This window comes from Oncorhynchus gorbuscha, linkage group LG13, assembly GCF_021184085.1.
Source record: "Oncorhynchus gorbuscha isolate QuinsamMale2020 ecotype Even-year linkage group LG13, OgorEven_v1.0, whole genome shotgun sequence".
Classification (NCBI taxonomy): domain Eukaryota; kingdom Metazoa; phylum Chordata; class Actinopteri; order Salmoniformes; family Salmonidae; genus Oncorhynchus; species Oncorhynchus gorbuscha.
In genome coordinates, this window is record NC_060185.1 from 64,707,337 (window position 1) to 64,725,066 (window position 17,730).

The 17,730-nt window shown below is 41.9% G+C and overlaps 1 protein-coding gene across 1 annotated transcript; it reads left to right on the forward strand.

Annotated features, from left to right (window-relative positions):
- Window positions 1–1,453: 1,453 nt before the first annotated feature.
- On the forward strand, window positions 1,454–11,694 carry tspan7 (tetraspanin 7). The gene is made up of 8 exons (XM_046296545.1): window positions 1,454–1,764; window positions 6,616–6,804; window positions 6,922–6,996; window positions 7,293–7,388; window positions 7,772–7,927; window positions 8,130–8,213; window positions 8,360–8,444; window positions 10,936–11,694. The coding sequence occupies exons 1-7, from the start codon at window positions 1,510–1,512 to the stop codon at window positions 8,426–8,428; spliced, it is 924 nt and encodes a 307-aa protein (XP_046152501.1). The 5' UTR covers window positions 1,454–1,509; the 3' UTR covers window positions 8,429–8,444; window positions 10,936–11,694.
- The last annotated feature ends 6,036 nt before the right edge of the window (window positions 11,695–17,730 follow it).

The following is a 17,730-nucleotide window of genomic DNA, read 5'->3' on the forward strand; positions in this document are numbered from 1 at the left end:
TACCTGTCTAAATTATTATTGCCCAGTAGCACTCACGTCTGTAGCCATTAAATGTTTTGAAAGGCTGGTCATAGTTCACATCAACACCATATTCCCAGACACTCTGGACCCACCCCAATTCGCATACCGCCCCACAGATTCACAGATGAAGCAATCTCTATTGGACTCCACACCTCTCTTTCCCATCTGGACAAAAGTAACACCTACATGACAATGCTGTTCATGGACTACAGCTCTGCTTTCAAGCCATAGTGCCATCCAAGCTCATCACTAAATTAAGGACTCTGGGACTGAACACCTCCCTCTGCAACTGGATCCTTGACTGCCTGACAGGCCACCCTCAGATGCTGATGCTTACACCTATCCATTTGATTAATCGGAGATTCATCCATTTATAGCTAGATACCTCAATATGACAGACATAACTACATGTATAACTAGCAACATGTAGATGGCCAACTAGCTAGATGGAAAATGGTTGTTGAAAAATGGTTGTACACAAATCAACAGCCAACAATAAATACAGTAGAGTTAACTTAAATTGTTGTAGCTTCCTTTTGTTTACTTTTTCATGTGTTGTATTCATTAGACATGATACCCCAGGCATTATTTTTCTTGTTTTCTGTTGATGAATCATGCTGTTTGTTTTTCGATAATTGGGTGGTTTAACACAATTCGCTTCGAGGGGGTTTTTCCCCTCTTGAAGTCACTGAAATTCTTTGAATGTTTTCTTTTACTTCTGTCCATTGTTTGGTCTAGGTGTCTTGCTCCAATTCCACATAATGCTTATGTATTAGGGTCCCATCCCTGGTTTTTGAAGTGTCCTCATGTCAGCACCAAGTGCACATCGTTAATCTAATCAGATTTCACAAATATAACTGGTATGTTCTTATTTACCTTAGTCTGGGACTCCCTACTATATAACTAATTCATCTGAAGTTAAGCAGAGTGGCACAGCGGTCTAAGGCACTGCAGCTCGGGAGTTGGGAGTTCCATATGGCGGTGCCCAATTGGCCCAGCATCGTCTAGGTTTGCCCGGGGTAGGCCGACATTGTAAATAATAAATTGTTCTTAAATGACTTGCCTAGTTAAATAAAAGTAAGAAAAAAGGGCTATTTTTAATCTGGAGTAATTTAAGTAGAATTTATCCTCGTCCTGATTTAAATTAAACCCTGTCCACGAAACCTCACCTGAGTAAAACAAGGAGTGATGTTCAAATCCACCTACTGAAATTAATAATGTTTACAACATTTAATTCCCCGTACAATTTTGAAACTGCTGTATTGAAAACCATAACGGACAATTAGGTCAATCATGACGTTGACAGCACACGCAAGAGCGGAAAATAAATAATACATGATCGAACACTGAATATATATATATACAGCAATATTCAGTACTGCAATCAGGGCGCTAACTCCGCATTAACTGAAGTTGTCTTTGGGAATAATAAAGTTATTATATTAAATTGTGGAACACCATAAATAAAATTAAAAAAACAACTAGGAAATGTACTTTATTCTCACGGAGTGTGAATCTGGATCAACGACGTCACTTCTCCTTGGATTCTGTTTAGTCGAGAAAAGTTTTCCAGCACGGCGCCTTGGTCATTTTCTTTTCTTCCCCTTTTTGCAACAACGATACTTTTTGACTGACCATTTCTGCGGAATAGCCGTCATGTCTCCCCCATCGAGAAGGCTTCAAACGAAGCCTGTGATTACTTGTCTCAAGACCTTTCTTATTTCTTACAGTCTCATATTTTGGGTGAGTATTTACATGTAAATAACTGATGCAAGCAAGCTACGGTAACAATGGGCCAAGTTAGCGGCGATGCCAACAAGCAACCTTTCCCAACCATTGGCATTTACAAAGGAATAACTTTAGGCTACGGCTGACGCGAAATGACTCGAATTATTGAAAATAAACACCGTGATATGGTGCGACAACACTATGGTATAAAATAATAACTTTATTGGATATTTAGCGACGCCTCGAGCCAATTTACATAATGTGCAAACTTTATCAGTAAAAGTTGGGGCCCTATCACAATTCGTCGTTATGTTGTAATAAACTTTACTCCAGGAGCGACAAACAACGCGACCTTTTTTCTTTTGTGTGTTGCAGTCCGCGAGGCTGCATTTCGATTGTTCACGTCGATTGCCGGCTCATGTAGTCGATCATTTCCACCCAGCTAAGGCTCGTATAGCCCTTGATCATGGCTCTCAGTTCTATTACATTACACATATTGGAGAAAGGAGTCTTCTATACGGGGGAGTTTTGTGAAGAGCCCGGACGCTCGGTCTGAACATTAACACGTGTCGTTTGCGGTACTGTTTTGGAAGCATTATAGACCTTATCTTTCATATCTGCGAGAAACAAAACGTTAGATTGACACACACATTTATAGGGTAACTGTTAGTGTTTCCACATGGCCATATCTCCATGTTACAGCTCCTATTTACAGAAGACCGTGACCACCTGTGCTATTTGGGAACTGTATCTAGCATGATCCGAACATCTGTGTGTAATGGAAGGCCTCTAGAAACGTGTCATCACTGAAAAAAATACTATCAGCAGCAACTGTGATGAAGCCGGTTAAAATGGTTTACAGTAAGTTTATATTTTGCTTTTGTGAAATTATTTCGAGGTGATATGAAAGTAAAGGGCTATGTTTCTAGAATCCTGTCGCAATTGAGAATCGATTCAAGTTTGGATGGAATTCTTGGCTGCTAGAGCCAATCTCTCTGAAAATAACATATACGAACCTTCGACCTTATTAAAGGAGTAACAGTAGGCGCCATAAGAGTGCATTTTGCGCTAGTGCTTGAGCTGACAGTATTCGGCAAATTGGCAGATGTTGTAAACAGCTTTTCGAAATGGTTGTTGACTGAGAAACAACCTCAGACGACTGGGATTCTACCAAAATTATTATTATGAGCATAAACATCTATTTAGCTGTAGTTTTAGGTGAAGTTATATACAGTGCCTTGCGAAAGTATCCGCCCCCCTTGGACTTTGCGACCTTTTGCCACATTTCAGGCTTCAAACATAAAGATATAAAACTGTATTTTTTTGTGAAGAATCAACAAGTGGGACACAATCATGAAGTGGAACGACATTTATTGGATATTTCAGACTTTTTTTAACAAATCAAAAACTGAAAAATTGGGCGTGCAAAATTATTCAGCCCCTTTACTTTCAGTGCAGCAAACTCTCTCCAGATGTTCAGTGAGGACCTCTGAATGATCCAATGTTGACCTAAATGACTAATGATGATAAATACAATCCACCTGTGTGTAATCAAGTCTCTGTATAAATGCACCTGCACTGTGATAGTCTCAGAGGTCCGTTAAAAGCGGAGAGAGCATCATGAAGAACAAGGAACACACCAGGCAGGTCCGAGATACTGTTGTGAAGAAGTTTAAAGCTGGATTTGGATACAAAAAGATTTCCCAAGCTTTAAACATCCCAAGGAGCACTGTGCAAGCGATAATATTGAAATGGAAGGAGTGTCAGACCACTGCAAATCTACCAAGACCTGGCCGTCCCTCTAAACTTTCAGCTCATACAAGGAGAAGACTGATCAGAGATGCAGCCAAGAGGCCCATGATCACTCTGGATGAACTGCAGAGATCTACATCTGAGGTGGGAGACTCTGTCCATAGGACAACAATCAGTCGTATATTGCACAAATCTGGCCTTTATGGAAGAGTGGCAAGAAGAAAGCCATTTCTTAAAGATATCCATAAAAAGTGTTGTTTAATGTTTGCCACAAGCCACCTGGGAGACACACCAAACATGTGGAAGAAGGTGCTCTGGTCAGATGAAACCAATATTGAACTTTTTGGCAACAATGCAAAACGTTATGTTTGGCATAAAAGCAACATAGCTCATCACCCTGAACACACCATCCCCACTGTCAAACATGGTGGTGGCAGCATCATGGTTTGGGCCTGCTTTTCTACAGCAGGGACAGGGAAGATGGTTAAAATTGATGGGAAGATGGATGGAGCCAAATACAGGACTATTCTGGAAGAACCTGATGGAGTCTGCAAAAGACCTGAGACTGGGACGGAGATTTGTCTTCCAACAAGACAATGATCCAAAACATAAAGCAAAATCTACAATGGAATGGTTCAAAAATAAACATATCCAGGTGTTAGAATGGCCAAGTCAAAGTCCAGACCTGAATCCAATCGAGAATCTGTGGAAAGAACTGAAAACTGCTGTTCACAAATGCTCTCCATCCAACCTCACTGAGCTTGAGCTGTTTTGCAAGGAGGAATGGGAGGAATGGGAAAAAATTTCAGTCTCTCGATGTGCAAAACTGATAGACATACCCCAAGCGACTTACAGCTGTAATCGCAGCAAAAGGTGGCGCTACAAAGTATTAACTTAAGGGGGCTGAATCATTTTGCACGCCCAATTTTTCAGTTTTTGATTTGTTAAAGTTTTGAAATATCCAATAAATGTTGTTCCACTTCATGATTGTGTCCCACTTGTTGATTCTTCACAAAAAAATACACTTTATATCTTTACGTTTGAAGCCTGAAATGTGGCAAAAGGTCGCAAAGTTCAAGGGGGCCGAATACTTTCGCAATGCACTGTATATGTTTAATTGCCAAGTTGACATTAAAGACCGGTAGACAGCTTTCATTTTTCTAACCGCTTTCTTTATAAATCTTGTGAACAATGCTGTTCATTCAATTTCCATTTTTCTGTCTACGCCATTAATTGAATGTGGCTTTTTTCTGGGTTCAAAGTTCACGATAACATATTTATCTCAGCCGTTTATTGATATATGACTGATGTGTATCATTCATGGCCCAGTGGACTAATGACAGCACTCTGACGAATGACTCTTGTAGAAGGAAGGGCAATACATTTTTCTATGGAAGATGATGAGCTCACTGATGTGAGAACTTGGGCTTTTGGTTGTGGGGGAGATGTTTAAGTTCCATGTTGACTTTGCCTTCCATGTGAGAAAAATCTGTATGCCACTTATACCAACCTAAAAGCTTTTTCAGCTTTGTAAAGACCTCGAACAACAGTCACACTGAGCTGAATAAAATTGTTAGGTTCTCAAGGTGTATAATTAGATGGTTGTTTTTGAGCCTTAAATCTTGAGTTTGTGTCAAAGAACTAGGCCAAAGTTCTTAAAAATCCCCTTATGGACCTGAGAGTGCAGAAATATATACAGTGTATTCAGACCCTTTTCCCACATTTTATTACGTTACAGCCTTAATCTAAAATTGATTAAATCCTTTTCCCCCCTCAATCTACACACAATACCCCATAATGACAGAGCAAAAACAGGTTCTTAGAAATTGTTGCAAATGTATTCAAATGAAAAAAAAGATACATTATTTACATAAGTATTCAGACCCTTTGCTATGAGACTGGAAATTGATCTCCAATGCATCCCATTTATCATCCTTGAAATGTTTATAGAACTTGATTGGAGTCCACTTGTGGTAAGTTCAATTGATTGGACATGATTTGGAAAAGCACACACTGGCCAAACTGAGCAATCGGGGGAGAATGGCCTTGGCCAGGGAGCGGACCAAGAACCTGATGGTCACTCTGATAGAGCTCCAGAATTTATTTGTGGAGATGTGGAAACTTCCAGAAGGATAACCATCTCTGCAGCACTCCACCAATCAGGCCTGTATGGTAGAGTGGCAAGACAGAAGCCACTCTTCATTAAAAGGCACATGACAGCCCACTTGGACTTTGCCAAAAGGCACCTGAAGTACTCTGATCATGAGAAACAAGATTCTGTGGTCTGGTGAAACCAAGATTGAACTCTTTGGCCTGAATGCCAGTGTCACGTCTGGAAGAAACCAGGCACCATACCTATGGTGAAGCATGGTGGTGGAAGCATCATGCTGTGGGGATGATTTTCTGCGGCAGGGACTGGGAGACGAGCAGGATCAAGGGAAAAATGAACGGAGCAAAGTACAGAGAGGTCCTTGATGAACCTGTTCCCGAGCGCTTAGGACCTCAGACTTGGGCGACGGTTCACCTTCCAACATGACAACATAACATTTCTGGAGAGACCTGAAAATTGCTGTGCAGTGACGTTCCCCATCCAACCTGACGGAGCTTGAGAGGATCTGCAGAGAAGACTGGGAAAAACTCCTCAAATACAGGTGTGCCAAGCTTGTAGCGTCATATCCAAGAAGACTCAAGGCTGTAATTTCTGCCAAAGGTGCCTCAACAGAGTACTGAGTAAAGGGTCTGAATACTTATGTAAATGCAATATTTCATTTTTTTATATTTTTTTTATACATTTGCAAAAATGTATAAACCTTTTTTTGCTTTGTCATTATGGGGTGTTGTGTGTAGATTGAGGGGAAAAATAATTAATTCAATTTTAGAATGAGGCTGTAACAAAATGTGGAAAAGGTCAACGGGTGTGAATACTTTCCGAATGCACTCTATATCATATATACCATTTAGCAGATACTTTTATCCAATGCCACTTAGTCATGTGTGCATACATTTTACATATGGGTGGTCCCAGGAATCGAACCCACTACCCTTTCGTTATAAGTGCCGTGCTCTTCCAACTGCGCTACAAAGGACCAGCTGAGTGTCTGTGCTTTCTCCCAGTTTACAGGGGTTATCCTTCTGGCTGTTGGAGTATGGGGGAAGGTGAGCCTGGAAGCTTATTTTCAGCTGGCCTCTGAAAAGAGCACCAACGCGCCATATGTCCTCATCGGGACTGGAGCCATCATCGTCATTTTTGGCCTGTTTGGTTGCTTCGCTACATGCCGCGGTAGTCCATGGATGCTGAAGCTGGTCAGTTGCACTGTGAAAGTGTATCATTTTGTATTGCACATTCTCCTCAAATGTTTCTAGTCTTTGCATGCAGTCTTTGTATGTAAATTGATGAGAGTTTTTTTGTTCCCCTCTCAGTATGCCATGTTCCTGATTCTGGTGTTCTTAGCGGAGTTTGTGGCTGGCATCTCTGGCTTTTTATTCAGACATGAGGTGAGATTTTTCAAATGTAGTGTTTCCACATCCAACAATTTACCAGGTGCTGAGGTATAAAAATGTTCATATATAAGAAATGGAATTACCCGTGCACTGAGCTATACTCCCATATAGATTATTCCAACATTTCCTACTAGGACTACGAAGACCTTCTGGTCGTTATGTTGCAGTAAGCTATAGGGTAGTATAGAACAATGTGTGGGTACTTCTATGAGGTGACTTAAAATACACTTGCCATTACTATAGGATTCAGTTGGCCACAAATCAAACCCAATTCCCGTTGTTTATTGCAGATAAAGGCTGTATTAGGTGATGCCTATAAAGATGCTGTGACGAACTACAATACCACTGACCCCAAAAGCTCTGCAGTTGACACCATCCAGAGGACTGTAAGTTATATTTTTGTTATTCCTTGCGAAGCCTAATTCTATCTGGTTCCTTTGCAAAGACCACAAAACATTCTGTTAAAATGTTGTTATAAGCCACTTCTCTTATCAGAGACCCTGCAGAAGTATTTCTATAATCAACTTTTACAGTACAGATGGCCACGACCCGGCCATCTTCTTCTCAGTTGCATAGATTTGGTTGGTATACGATTGTATTAGCTTATGGTCTGTCTTTTACAGTATTAATAACTTATTGACGTACAATAGAACCACCTTTTAAAACATTATTTGATTTGCCCACTTGGCTAAGTCATCCATAGAATTAGGAATTAGAAGTCATCGTTGTTATTTCCTCTTGATGATTAGTAAATGTGTATTTTGTACAGTTGTACTGCTGTGGAGTGAATAGTTACAAGGACTGGAACACCACAAAGTACTTCAAAGACAATGGCGTCCCTGTCAGCTGTTGCAAAGCGAACGCGGTCTGCTCTGTCGAGAAGCTCAAGGACCTTGACAAGGCTCGTGACGTGGTGTATGACACGGTGAGAGCACTGCCTCCATATCACTATCAATCATGTCACACAGAATTGTCAGAGCTTTGTGTCTCTGGTTAGCTAAGTTCAGACCCTGCTTTGATTCATAGTTTGTCAGTATTTTTAGATCAAGTGTTTGCCAATCAGTAGGCGTAATGAACAGCTATAACCTAAAGGAACCATTGTTTTCCTTCTGCTTAACATGTTTTAGGGCTGCTTCTCACTGGTGACCACTTTGATGGAGTCTAACCTGGGAATCATTGCAGGGATATCTTTTGGAATTGCGTTCTTCCAGGTACATGGGGAAAAGATACAATAATGTTATTACCTGTAACATGGATCTTGAAATGTTGTGAGATCATCAAGAAAATGCTAGATTTAACCTTGTCCTTTTTTTTTGGTTCACATCCTAATTGAAACTCTGTTTAACTTTCTGCCTAGCTCATTGGGGTATTCTTGTCCTGCTGCTTGTCTCGATACATCACCAACAACCAGTATGAGATGGTCTAGCAGTGTCCTTCCACAGGTAGTACCCTACAAGGACTAGTGGTGTGGGATGCCTCCATCCATAGAAAGGAATATCTTTGGAGTGCTCAAAATGTTGATTCCCGTGTATCCCAGTTAGAGCGTTGCGCTTGCAGCGCCAGGGTTTGATTCCCATGGGGGACCAGTATGGGGGGAAAAAAGTATTAAAATGTATGCACTCACCACTGTAAGTTGCTCTGGATAAGAGTGTCTGCTAAATGATAACATGTAAATTATTATATTGTCATACATAACACGACACTGGAACCCCTGTACTTGGTTTGGTCACTTAAGTTTCTGTTTATCAACTTCTTGATTCCGCCATTACCGAAGAGAGCATTTTCATGAAAGGAAATGCCCACTTCCGGACATCAGATATGGTATTCATTACTTAGGATGGCGATCGTGTACAATACCAGTCAAAAATTTGGATACACCCACTCATTCAAGGGTTTTTCTTATTTGTTTTACTATTTTCTACGTTGTTGAATAGTAGTGATGTCAAAACTATGAAATAACACATGGAATCATGTAGTAACCAAAGAGGGTTGAACCGATCAAATTAGATTTTAGATTCTTCAAAGTAGCCACCCGATTGCCTTGACTGCTTTGCACACTGTTGTCATTCTCTCAACCAGCTTCACTTGGAATGCTTTTCCAACAGTCTTGAAGGAGTTCCCACATATGCTGAGCACTTGTTGGTTGCTTTTCCTTCACTCTGTGGTCCTAACCATCTCAATTGGGTTGAGGTCAGGTGATTGGAGGCCAGGTCATCTGGTGTAGCATTCCATTACTCTCCTTTGTCAAATAGCCCTTACACAGCCTGGAGGTGTGTTGGGTCATTGTCCTGTTGAAAAACAAATGATAGTCCCACTAAGCGCAAACCAGGTGGGATAGCGTATCGTTGCAGAATGCTGTGGTAGCCATGCTGGTTAAGTATGCCTTGAATTCTATATAAATCATTGACAGCAAAGCACCCACACAACATCACACCTCCTACCCCATGTTTCACGGTGGGAACCACACATGCGGAGATCATCCATTCACCTACTCTGCGTTGTACAAAGATCAAAAGGACAAATTTCCACCGGTATAATGTCCACATGGCTTGTGTTTCTTGGCCCAAGCAAGTCTCTTCTTCTTATTAGTGTCTTGTAGTAGTGGTTTCGTTGCAGCAATTTGACCATGGAGTCCTGATTCACATGGTCTCCTCTGAACAGTTGATGTTGAGATCAAATTTATTTATGCAGCCCTTCTTACATCAGCTGATATCTCAAAGTGCTGTACTGAAACCCATCCTAAAACCCCAAACAGCAAGCAATGCAGGTGTAGAAGCACGGTGACTAGGAAGAAACCTAGAGAGGAACCAGGCTATGAGGGGTGGCCAGTCCTCTTCTGGCTGTGCCGGTGGAGATTATAACAGAACATGGCCAAGATGTTCATAAATGACCAGCATGGTCAAATAATAATAATAATCACAGTAGTTGTCGAGGGTGCAACAAGTCGGCACCTCAGGAGTAAGAGATGAAAACAGCAGGTCTGGGACAGGTAGCACATCCGGTGAACATGTCAGGGGTTCCAAAGCCGCAGGCAGAACAGTTGAAACTGGAGCAGCAGCACGGCCAGGTGGACTGTGGTCAGCAAGATTTGTCTGTTACTTGAACTCTGAAGCATTTATTTGGGCTGCAGTCTGAGGTGTCGTTAACTCTAATGAATTTATCCTCTGCTGGAGAGGTAACTCTGAGTCTTCCTTTCCTGTGGCGGTTCTCATGCGAGCCAGTTTCATCATAGCGCTTGATGGTTTTTGTGACTGCACTTTTAAGAAACTAAAAGTTCTAATGTTCCACATTGTCTGATCTTCATGTCTTAAAGTAATGGACTATCATTTCTCTTTGCATATTTGAGCATTTCTTGCCATAATATGGACTTGGTCTTTTAAGAAATAGTGCTATCTTCTGTATACCACCCCTACCTTGTCACAACACAACTGATTGGTTCAAACGCATTAAGAAGGAAAGAAATTCCGCAAATTAACTCTTAATAAGGCACACCTGTTCATTGAAATGCATTCAAGGTGACTACCTCATGAAGCTGGTTGAGAGAATGCCAAGATTGTGCAAAGCTGTCATCAAGGGTGGCTACTTTGAAGAATCTCAAATCCAAAATACTTTTTTTGGTTACTACATGATTCCATATGTGTTAATTCATAGTTTTGATGTCTTCACTATTCTACAATGTAGAAAATTGTAAAAAATAAATAAAGAGAAACCCAGGAATGAGATGTGTCAAATGTTTACTGGTACTGTAAATTCAAATCACCATGTGGAAATGTAGTACTGTGCATCAATATTGTGCTCAACAGTTGAGTAAGACCAGTGGCTCAAGTCCCCAACCTGATGTAACGTTGATTATTGATGCACCGATAAAAGTAATGGAACATGTTAATGACTACAACCCATCTAACCTGTCATTTTGTCTTTTTTTCTTTGTAGGTCACTGACGGGCTGCTCATGATGCAAAGGGAACTTGCATATTTTTAATCCTTCGTATACGTGTAATGGTTATCTATGACACTTTAGAGTACACTCTTGCTGAACACACCTTTTACACTTCACTTTCCAATGGCAGCCAGACTGAAGGAAATGAAGTTATTGGACACCATAAGGGATTTATTTCTGCCATTCTGTCATCAATGGGATGAAGCTTTGTCTTGCTAAGACTAGTGGAATACAGTTTATTGTGCTTAAATGTTCATTTGGGATTCACTGACTTTGTTTGATGCTATTATATATGACATGTTGCAATTGATTTGGTGAGCTTAGACCAAATATTAATGTATACGTTAAACGTTCTCATATGCATGTAATTTTTTTTATCGTAAAGGCTGCCCTCATATTGTTGTTTTATGGCATCTTGTGTGTTAAAATGGTCTTACTGTAGCGTATGTTATTTTCATGATCGGCATTACAATATTATAAGCTGGTGACTACATAGACCATCTGGAACACCACAGTAATTTACACTGTGGAAAACCTCCAGCAATCCAGCTATCTCTGTGGCGACTGGGAGAGAAGTATTCGAAGTAGCCTTTGTGCTGTTGACACGTAGTTAGAGAATAGAAAATTATACACCATGATTTTGTGTGAACGTGAAGGCATTTTGTAAGCCCTTTGTGATTTACTGTGTAAGTTTGATCTGTTCAGGTCTTGTGTTCACACAAAAATATATTTAAAAATATCCTCAACTGAAAATAATTGTCTGTGTTAATTGTTCATTTTGTGTAAAGTATGTCAAATCAAATTTTGTTTGTCACATACACATGGTTAGCAGATGTTAATGCGAGTGTAGCGAAATGCTTGTGCTTCTAGTTCCGACAATGCAGTAATCACGAGTAATCTAACCTAACAATTCTACAACTACTACCTTACACTTGTGTGTATAAAGGGATAAAGAATATGTACATAAAAATATATGAATGAGTGATGGTACAGAACGGCAGAATGGTGGTACAGAATAGGCAAGATATAGAAGATGGTATAGAGTACAGTATATACAGTGGGGCAAAAAAAGTATTTAGTCAGCCACCAATTGTGCAAGTTCTCCCACTTAAAAAGATGAGGCCTGTAATTTTCATCATAGGTACACTTCAACTATGACAGACAAAATGAGAAAACAAAATCCAGAAAATCACATTGTAGGATTTTTAATGAATTTATTTGCAAATTATAGTGGAAAGTATTTGGTCACCTACAAACAAGCAGGATTTGTTTCTCACAGACCTGTAACATCTTTAAGAGGCTCATCTGTCCTCCATTCGTTACCTGTATTAACGGCACATGTTTGAACCTGTTATCAGTATAAAAGACACCTGTCCACAACCTCAAACAGTCACACTCCAAACTCTACTATGGCCAAGACCAAAGAGTTGTCAAAGGACGCCAGAAACAAAATTGTAGACCTGCACCAGGCTGGGAAGACTGAATCTGCAATAGGTAAGCAGCTAGGTTTGAAGAAATTTTGAAGCAATTATTAGGAAATGGAAGACATACAAGACCACTGATAATCTCCCTCGATCTGGGGCTCCACACAAGATCTCACCCCGTGGGGTCAAAATGATCACAAGAACGGTGAGCAAAAATCCCAGAACCACACGGGGGGACCTAGTGAATGACCTGCAGAGAGCTGGGACCGAAGTAACAAAGCCTACCAGTAATGAGATAAACTTTTGTTATTGACCAAATACTTATTTTCCACCATAATTTGCAAATAAATAAATAAAAAATCCTACAATGTGATTTTCTGGATTTTTTTCTCATTTTGTCTGTCATAGTTGAAGTGTACCTATGATGAAAATTACAGGCCTCTCTCATCTTTTTAAGTGGGAGAACTTGCACAATTGGTGGCTGACTAAATACTTTTTTTGCCCCACTGTACATATTAGATGAGTAATGTAGAGTATGTAAACATATTAAGTGGCATTGTTTAAAGTGGCTAGTGATACATTTTTACATACATTTCCATCAATTCCCTTATTAAAGTGGCTGGAGTTGAGTCAGTATGTTGGCAGCAGCCACACAATGTTAGTGGTGGCTGTTTAACAGTCTGATGGCCTTGAGATAGAAGCTGTTTTTCAGTCTCTCGGTCCCTGCTTTGATGCACCTGTACTGACCTCGCCGATGTGACATCGGGTGGTGTAAGTGTCCTGGAGGGCAGGTAGTTTGGCGGTGATACAGCCAGACAGGATGCTCTCGATTGTGCATCTAGAAGTTTGTGAGTGCTTTTGGTGACAAGCCAAATTTCTTCAGCCTCCTGAGGTTGAAGAGGCGCTGCTGCGCCTTCTTCACAACGCTGTCTGTGTGGGTGGACCAATTCAGTTTGTCTGTGATGTGTACGCCGAGGAACTTGAAACTTTCCACCTTCTCCACCACTGTATCGTTGATGTGGATAGGGGGCTGCTCCCTCTGCTGTTTCCTGAAGTCCACAATCATCTCCTTTGTTTTGTTGGCATTGAGTGTGAGGTTATTTTCCTGACACCACACTCCGAGGGCCCTCACCTCCTCCCTGTAGGCCGTCTCGTCGTTGACTATAGTGTCGTCCGCAAACTTGATGATTGAGTTGGAGGCGTGCATGGCCACGCAGTCGTGGGTGAACAGGGAGAGGGCACAGAATGCACCCTTGTGGGGCCCCAGTGTTGAGGATCAGCAGGGTGGAGATGTTGTTACCCACCCTCACCACCTGGGGGCGGCCCGTCAGGAAGTCCAGTACCCAGTTGCACAGGGCGGGGTCGAGACCCAGGGTCTATGTGGGTACTATGGTGTTAAATGCTGAGCTGTAGTCGATGAACAGCATTCTCACATAGGTTTTCCTCTTGTCCAGATGGGTTAGGGCCGTGTGCAGTGTGGTTGCGATTGCTTCGTCTGTGGACCTATTAGGGCGGTAAGCAAATTGGAGTGGGTCTAGGATGTCAGGTAGGGTGGAGGTGATATGGTCCTGGACTAGTCTCTCAAAGCACTTCATGATGATGGAAGTGAGTGCTACGGGGTAGGGCGGTAGTCATTTAGCTCAGTTAGCTTTCTTGGGAACAGGAACAATGGTGGCCCTCTTGACGCATGTGGGAACAGCAGACTGGGATAAGGATTGATTGAATATGCATGCTCTGAGGACGCGGCTGGGGGTGCCGTCTGGGCCTGCAGCCTTGCTAGGGTTAACACGTTTAAATGCTTTACTCACTCGGCTGCAGTGAAGGAGAGCCCGCAGGTTTTGGTAGTTAGGCGTCTTTATTTATTTTTTCATCTTTAAAACAACTGTGTCGCAACTCAAATTAGTGTTTTATAGGCTTGCCTTGTTTTTCTATTGACTGAAATGGTGTGAAAATTGCATTCACCTGTGGTGTATTCATTATGGAAACCGTTTAAGAACCAAACCGAGCAACACTAGAGTTTCTATTGGACAAATTCAGGTAGGTCCCTCCCCGTTTCGTTCCGTTTGCTTCAGTTTTGCAACATAGTCGGTGGAATGAATACTATTCACTAGGAACCAACACGAAGTAAACTGACTGTCCAATAGACAATATTTGCATTGCTAAAGGTTTTCCATTGTGATGTGCAGCAGCTGGCGAGTTTATTTGGCCACGAGGGATGCGATTCTCACCCAGAAATCACATCACTGAAAACTTAACAGGTCAATTCCAACACTTTAACCTGATTTTCATTATCTCTAGCATAATACCAGTGTTTACATATTGAAAATGGCGCATTTATACGCTTTCTAGCCTCACTGGCTAAAAACTTTTAGCAGATTTTGAAAACTTTCTATTCACCCTGTGATGTCAGAGGATCATTTTTTAGAACATTATCGATCTTAAAAACACGCTGTTTTCACACATGTAGACACGGATTTGGTCTTGGAGAAAAATGAACATGAGGTTGAAAATTGGCGGAATTACCCTTTAAGAACCGGCCTTCAGTCTGTGGTGGGGAAATGGTGGAGGCATTGGCAAGTATATCGGTGGTACAGGACCAGACCAGCTGTCCAATCTGGGGGATCCGGTAGCTCTCACACAGTTACTGCATGAGCTACATTAAACACTGAAATCAAAACGGTGTTTATGTAACAAGTGTTGAATTTCATGTTGTATATTTACATAAAATCTGATTAGTTCCCATGCCTGATATTACTGTACTTTCCTTTTGTTGTATGTGCCCTTTTTAATGTCACATTTCCTTCTCTTTCTGCATTCCTCCTAGGTAATTGGAACATTGTCCCATGAAAGTCATAATCCTGTGTGTTAAAACAGATTAACATTGTAACTAACATTGTAATATTATGGTCTTCTACCAGTACATTGTGATATTTATGGATTTCATGCATTTATGAACTTTATCTGTTGATTTGTGAATGCTGTACATGCTAGCTAGCTACAGTACATTACCTACAATTCGTCATTGGGCTAGCATGGCTATTCATGTCTCCGGTTGTTCATTTATACTTTACAGAGGAGTTGGTGAATACGGACAGCACAACATTTAATTTATGGATGTTGTTTGTTTATCCCGTATGTCATGTGTTTTTGTTTGTTATTTAGACAATATTTTACTGTTTGTTTACAAGTGCACGTCATGCACTAACTCTACGAAATGCTTGGCTGTCATTTATGAAAGTTGGCTAGCCCAGTCCCATAGGCTATACTCTACATTGCATCATTATCAAACGAGACATGTTATTCTTATTTTCACACTGTCTATTGTATCCATGTGGAAGTGAGGAGTTGGTGCGCGAGGGCAGCTCATCATGTAGTTTATGAATGTGGTTGGTTTCCTTTATCAGAATAAAACATCAACCCTGATCCTTTGGTCATAAGTAAACCGATCAAAATAATCTACACCAGTCTCATCTGCAGCTGCCCTCAGTGCAGAGACAAGGCCTGTGCTGAAGACATTTTTTATAATGGTGGGGGTTCTGGAGAAACTAATGACAGTCCAGCTCTCGACTTGAAGTCGACTGTTATGCTCGACCTGGCAACAAGGTGTATGATTTCAGTAAGAAACAGAAAACTGTCAAGTCCTGCCAAATTATTGTGACCTCGCTTTGTGGAACTTCACAAGCCTCACCATAAAGTTTCCACCTTGATTAAGGATAGGCCTACCCTAGTCGACACCGTTCAAATGAAGATGAAAATCTGCCATAATCACAATAGAGTACTTGATATGCACTGTCAATGGAATCACTACGGCATTTGTTACCAGAGATGGGCAGTATTTGTGTCGGTTACATATTTTGAACTGAGTATTTAGTCATTTGTACTTTCGGATGAACTGGCAGTAGTAGTTGGAGAACCATTGTAGTTCCTTTACGGTGGCAGGTTTGGGCCAGTTAAGCATGGCCATGACTTTGCCTTCGTCCATGTTGATGGTGGTCCTGTAGTCGTTGGAGGACCTGTTGCACATGCTGTACGTGTTCTGCAAGGGAGTGAGAGTAGATCAAGATATCATCAATGTACACGATGATGAACTGGTTGATCCTGTCCAGGAAAACTTCATTCATGATGGACTGGACGACTGCGGGAGCAGTGGTGAGACTGGAAAGCATGATCAGGTATTCCTAGTAACCCCTAGCGGTGATGAACCCTGGCTTCCACTCATCCTCACTTCGTATACAGACCAGGTTGTCAGCACTACGTAGGTCCAGTTTGGAGTAGATGGTAGCCTGTCCAACTTGTTCTAGTGCGGCCGGAATCAGAGGAAGAGGGAAGCGATTCTTGATGGTCGGGTCATTGAGGGGTCGGTAATTTATGCAAGGACAGAGACTACCATCCTTTTCCTTAGCAAAAAAAAACAAACTGGATGCAGCTGGAGATGTGGATGGACGGATGAATCCCATGTCGAGGGCCTCTACTATGCTATATAGGTGTCCATAGCCTCATTCTCTGGGCTGGACAAGGGTAGGACCGACCCTTAGGGGGCGGCCCCAGGAAGGAGGTCGATCGTGCAGTCCTCCGGGCGATGAGGGGGCAGAATGGACGCCTTTTTCTTGCCGAAGACACTCAAACTGGGCATATACAGGTGGGATGTGGGTTGGAATGGCAGGCTCCGATCCTTCTATAGAGGTGGCTCGACAGGGTAGACTGAAGCAGTTCCTAAACAGGTGAGAGACCATGACAGCAGTTCCCCTTGTCGCCAGGAGATGGCAGGGTCGTGAAGGTTTAGCCAGGGGTGACCGAGGATGAGGGGTTCTTTAGGTGAAGGCAACACCATTCACTGAATGACTTCAGAGGGAACGAGGCCAATCTGAAGGGTGATACGTTCGGTCATGCAATTCACACGACCAGTTCCGAGAGGTTGTCTGTCCAGCGCATTAATCCTAAAGGGAGGATTAACAGGGATTAGTTTGACTCTTAACTGTTGTACCAGTTGTTCGTCAATGACATTTCCTGCCCCCCTATTTCCTGACCCCATTAGCAGAAAGAAGAGCTGGGATACCAAACCAAACAGCTAGTGAGTTGGTAGTTACTCTCCACAATAGAGGCACAGGTTTTCATGTAACCTCTTGTCTCTCTGCAGGCATGAGAGGGGCGCGGCTGAGTTGCATGGGTTCGGGGCTATTGGACCATGGTGGACGAGAGAAGGGCGTGGAAGACTTGCAGGCAATGGGCGTCTGACTGTATAGGTCTGCGGTCCACCAATGGATATGGACATCTGGATGTATTGGTTGAGGTCCGTTAAATCTCCTCTGCAGCCAAGGTCCTCTACCCCTTCAGGAGACTGTAAGGAGAGCTGGTTCACTCCATC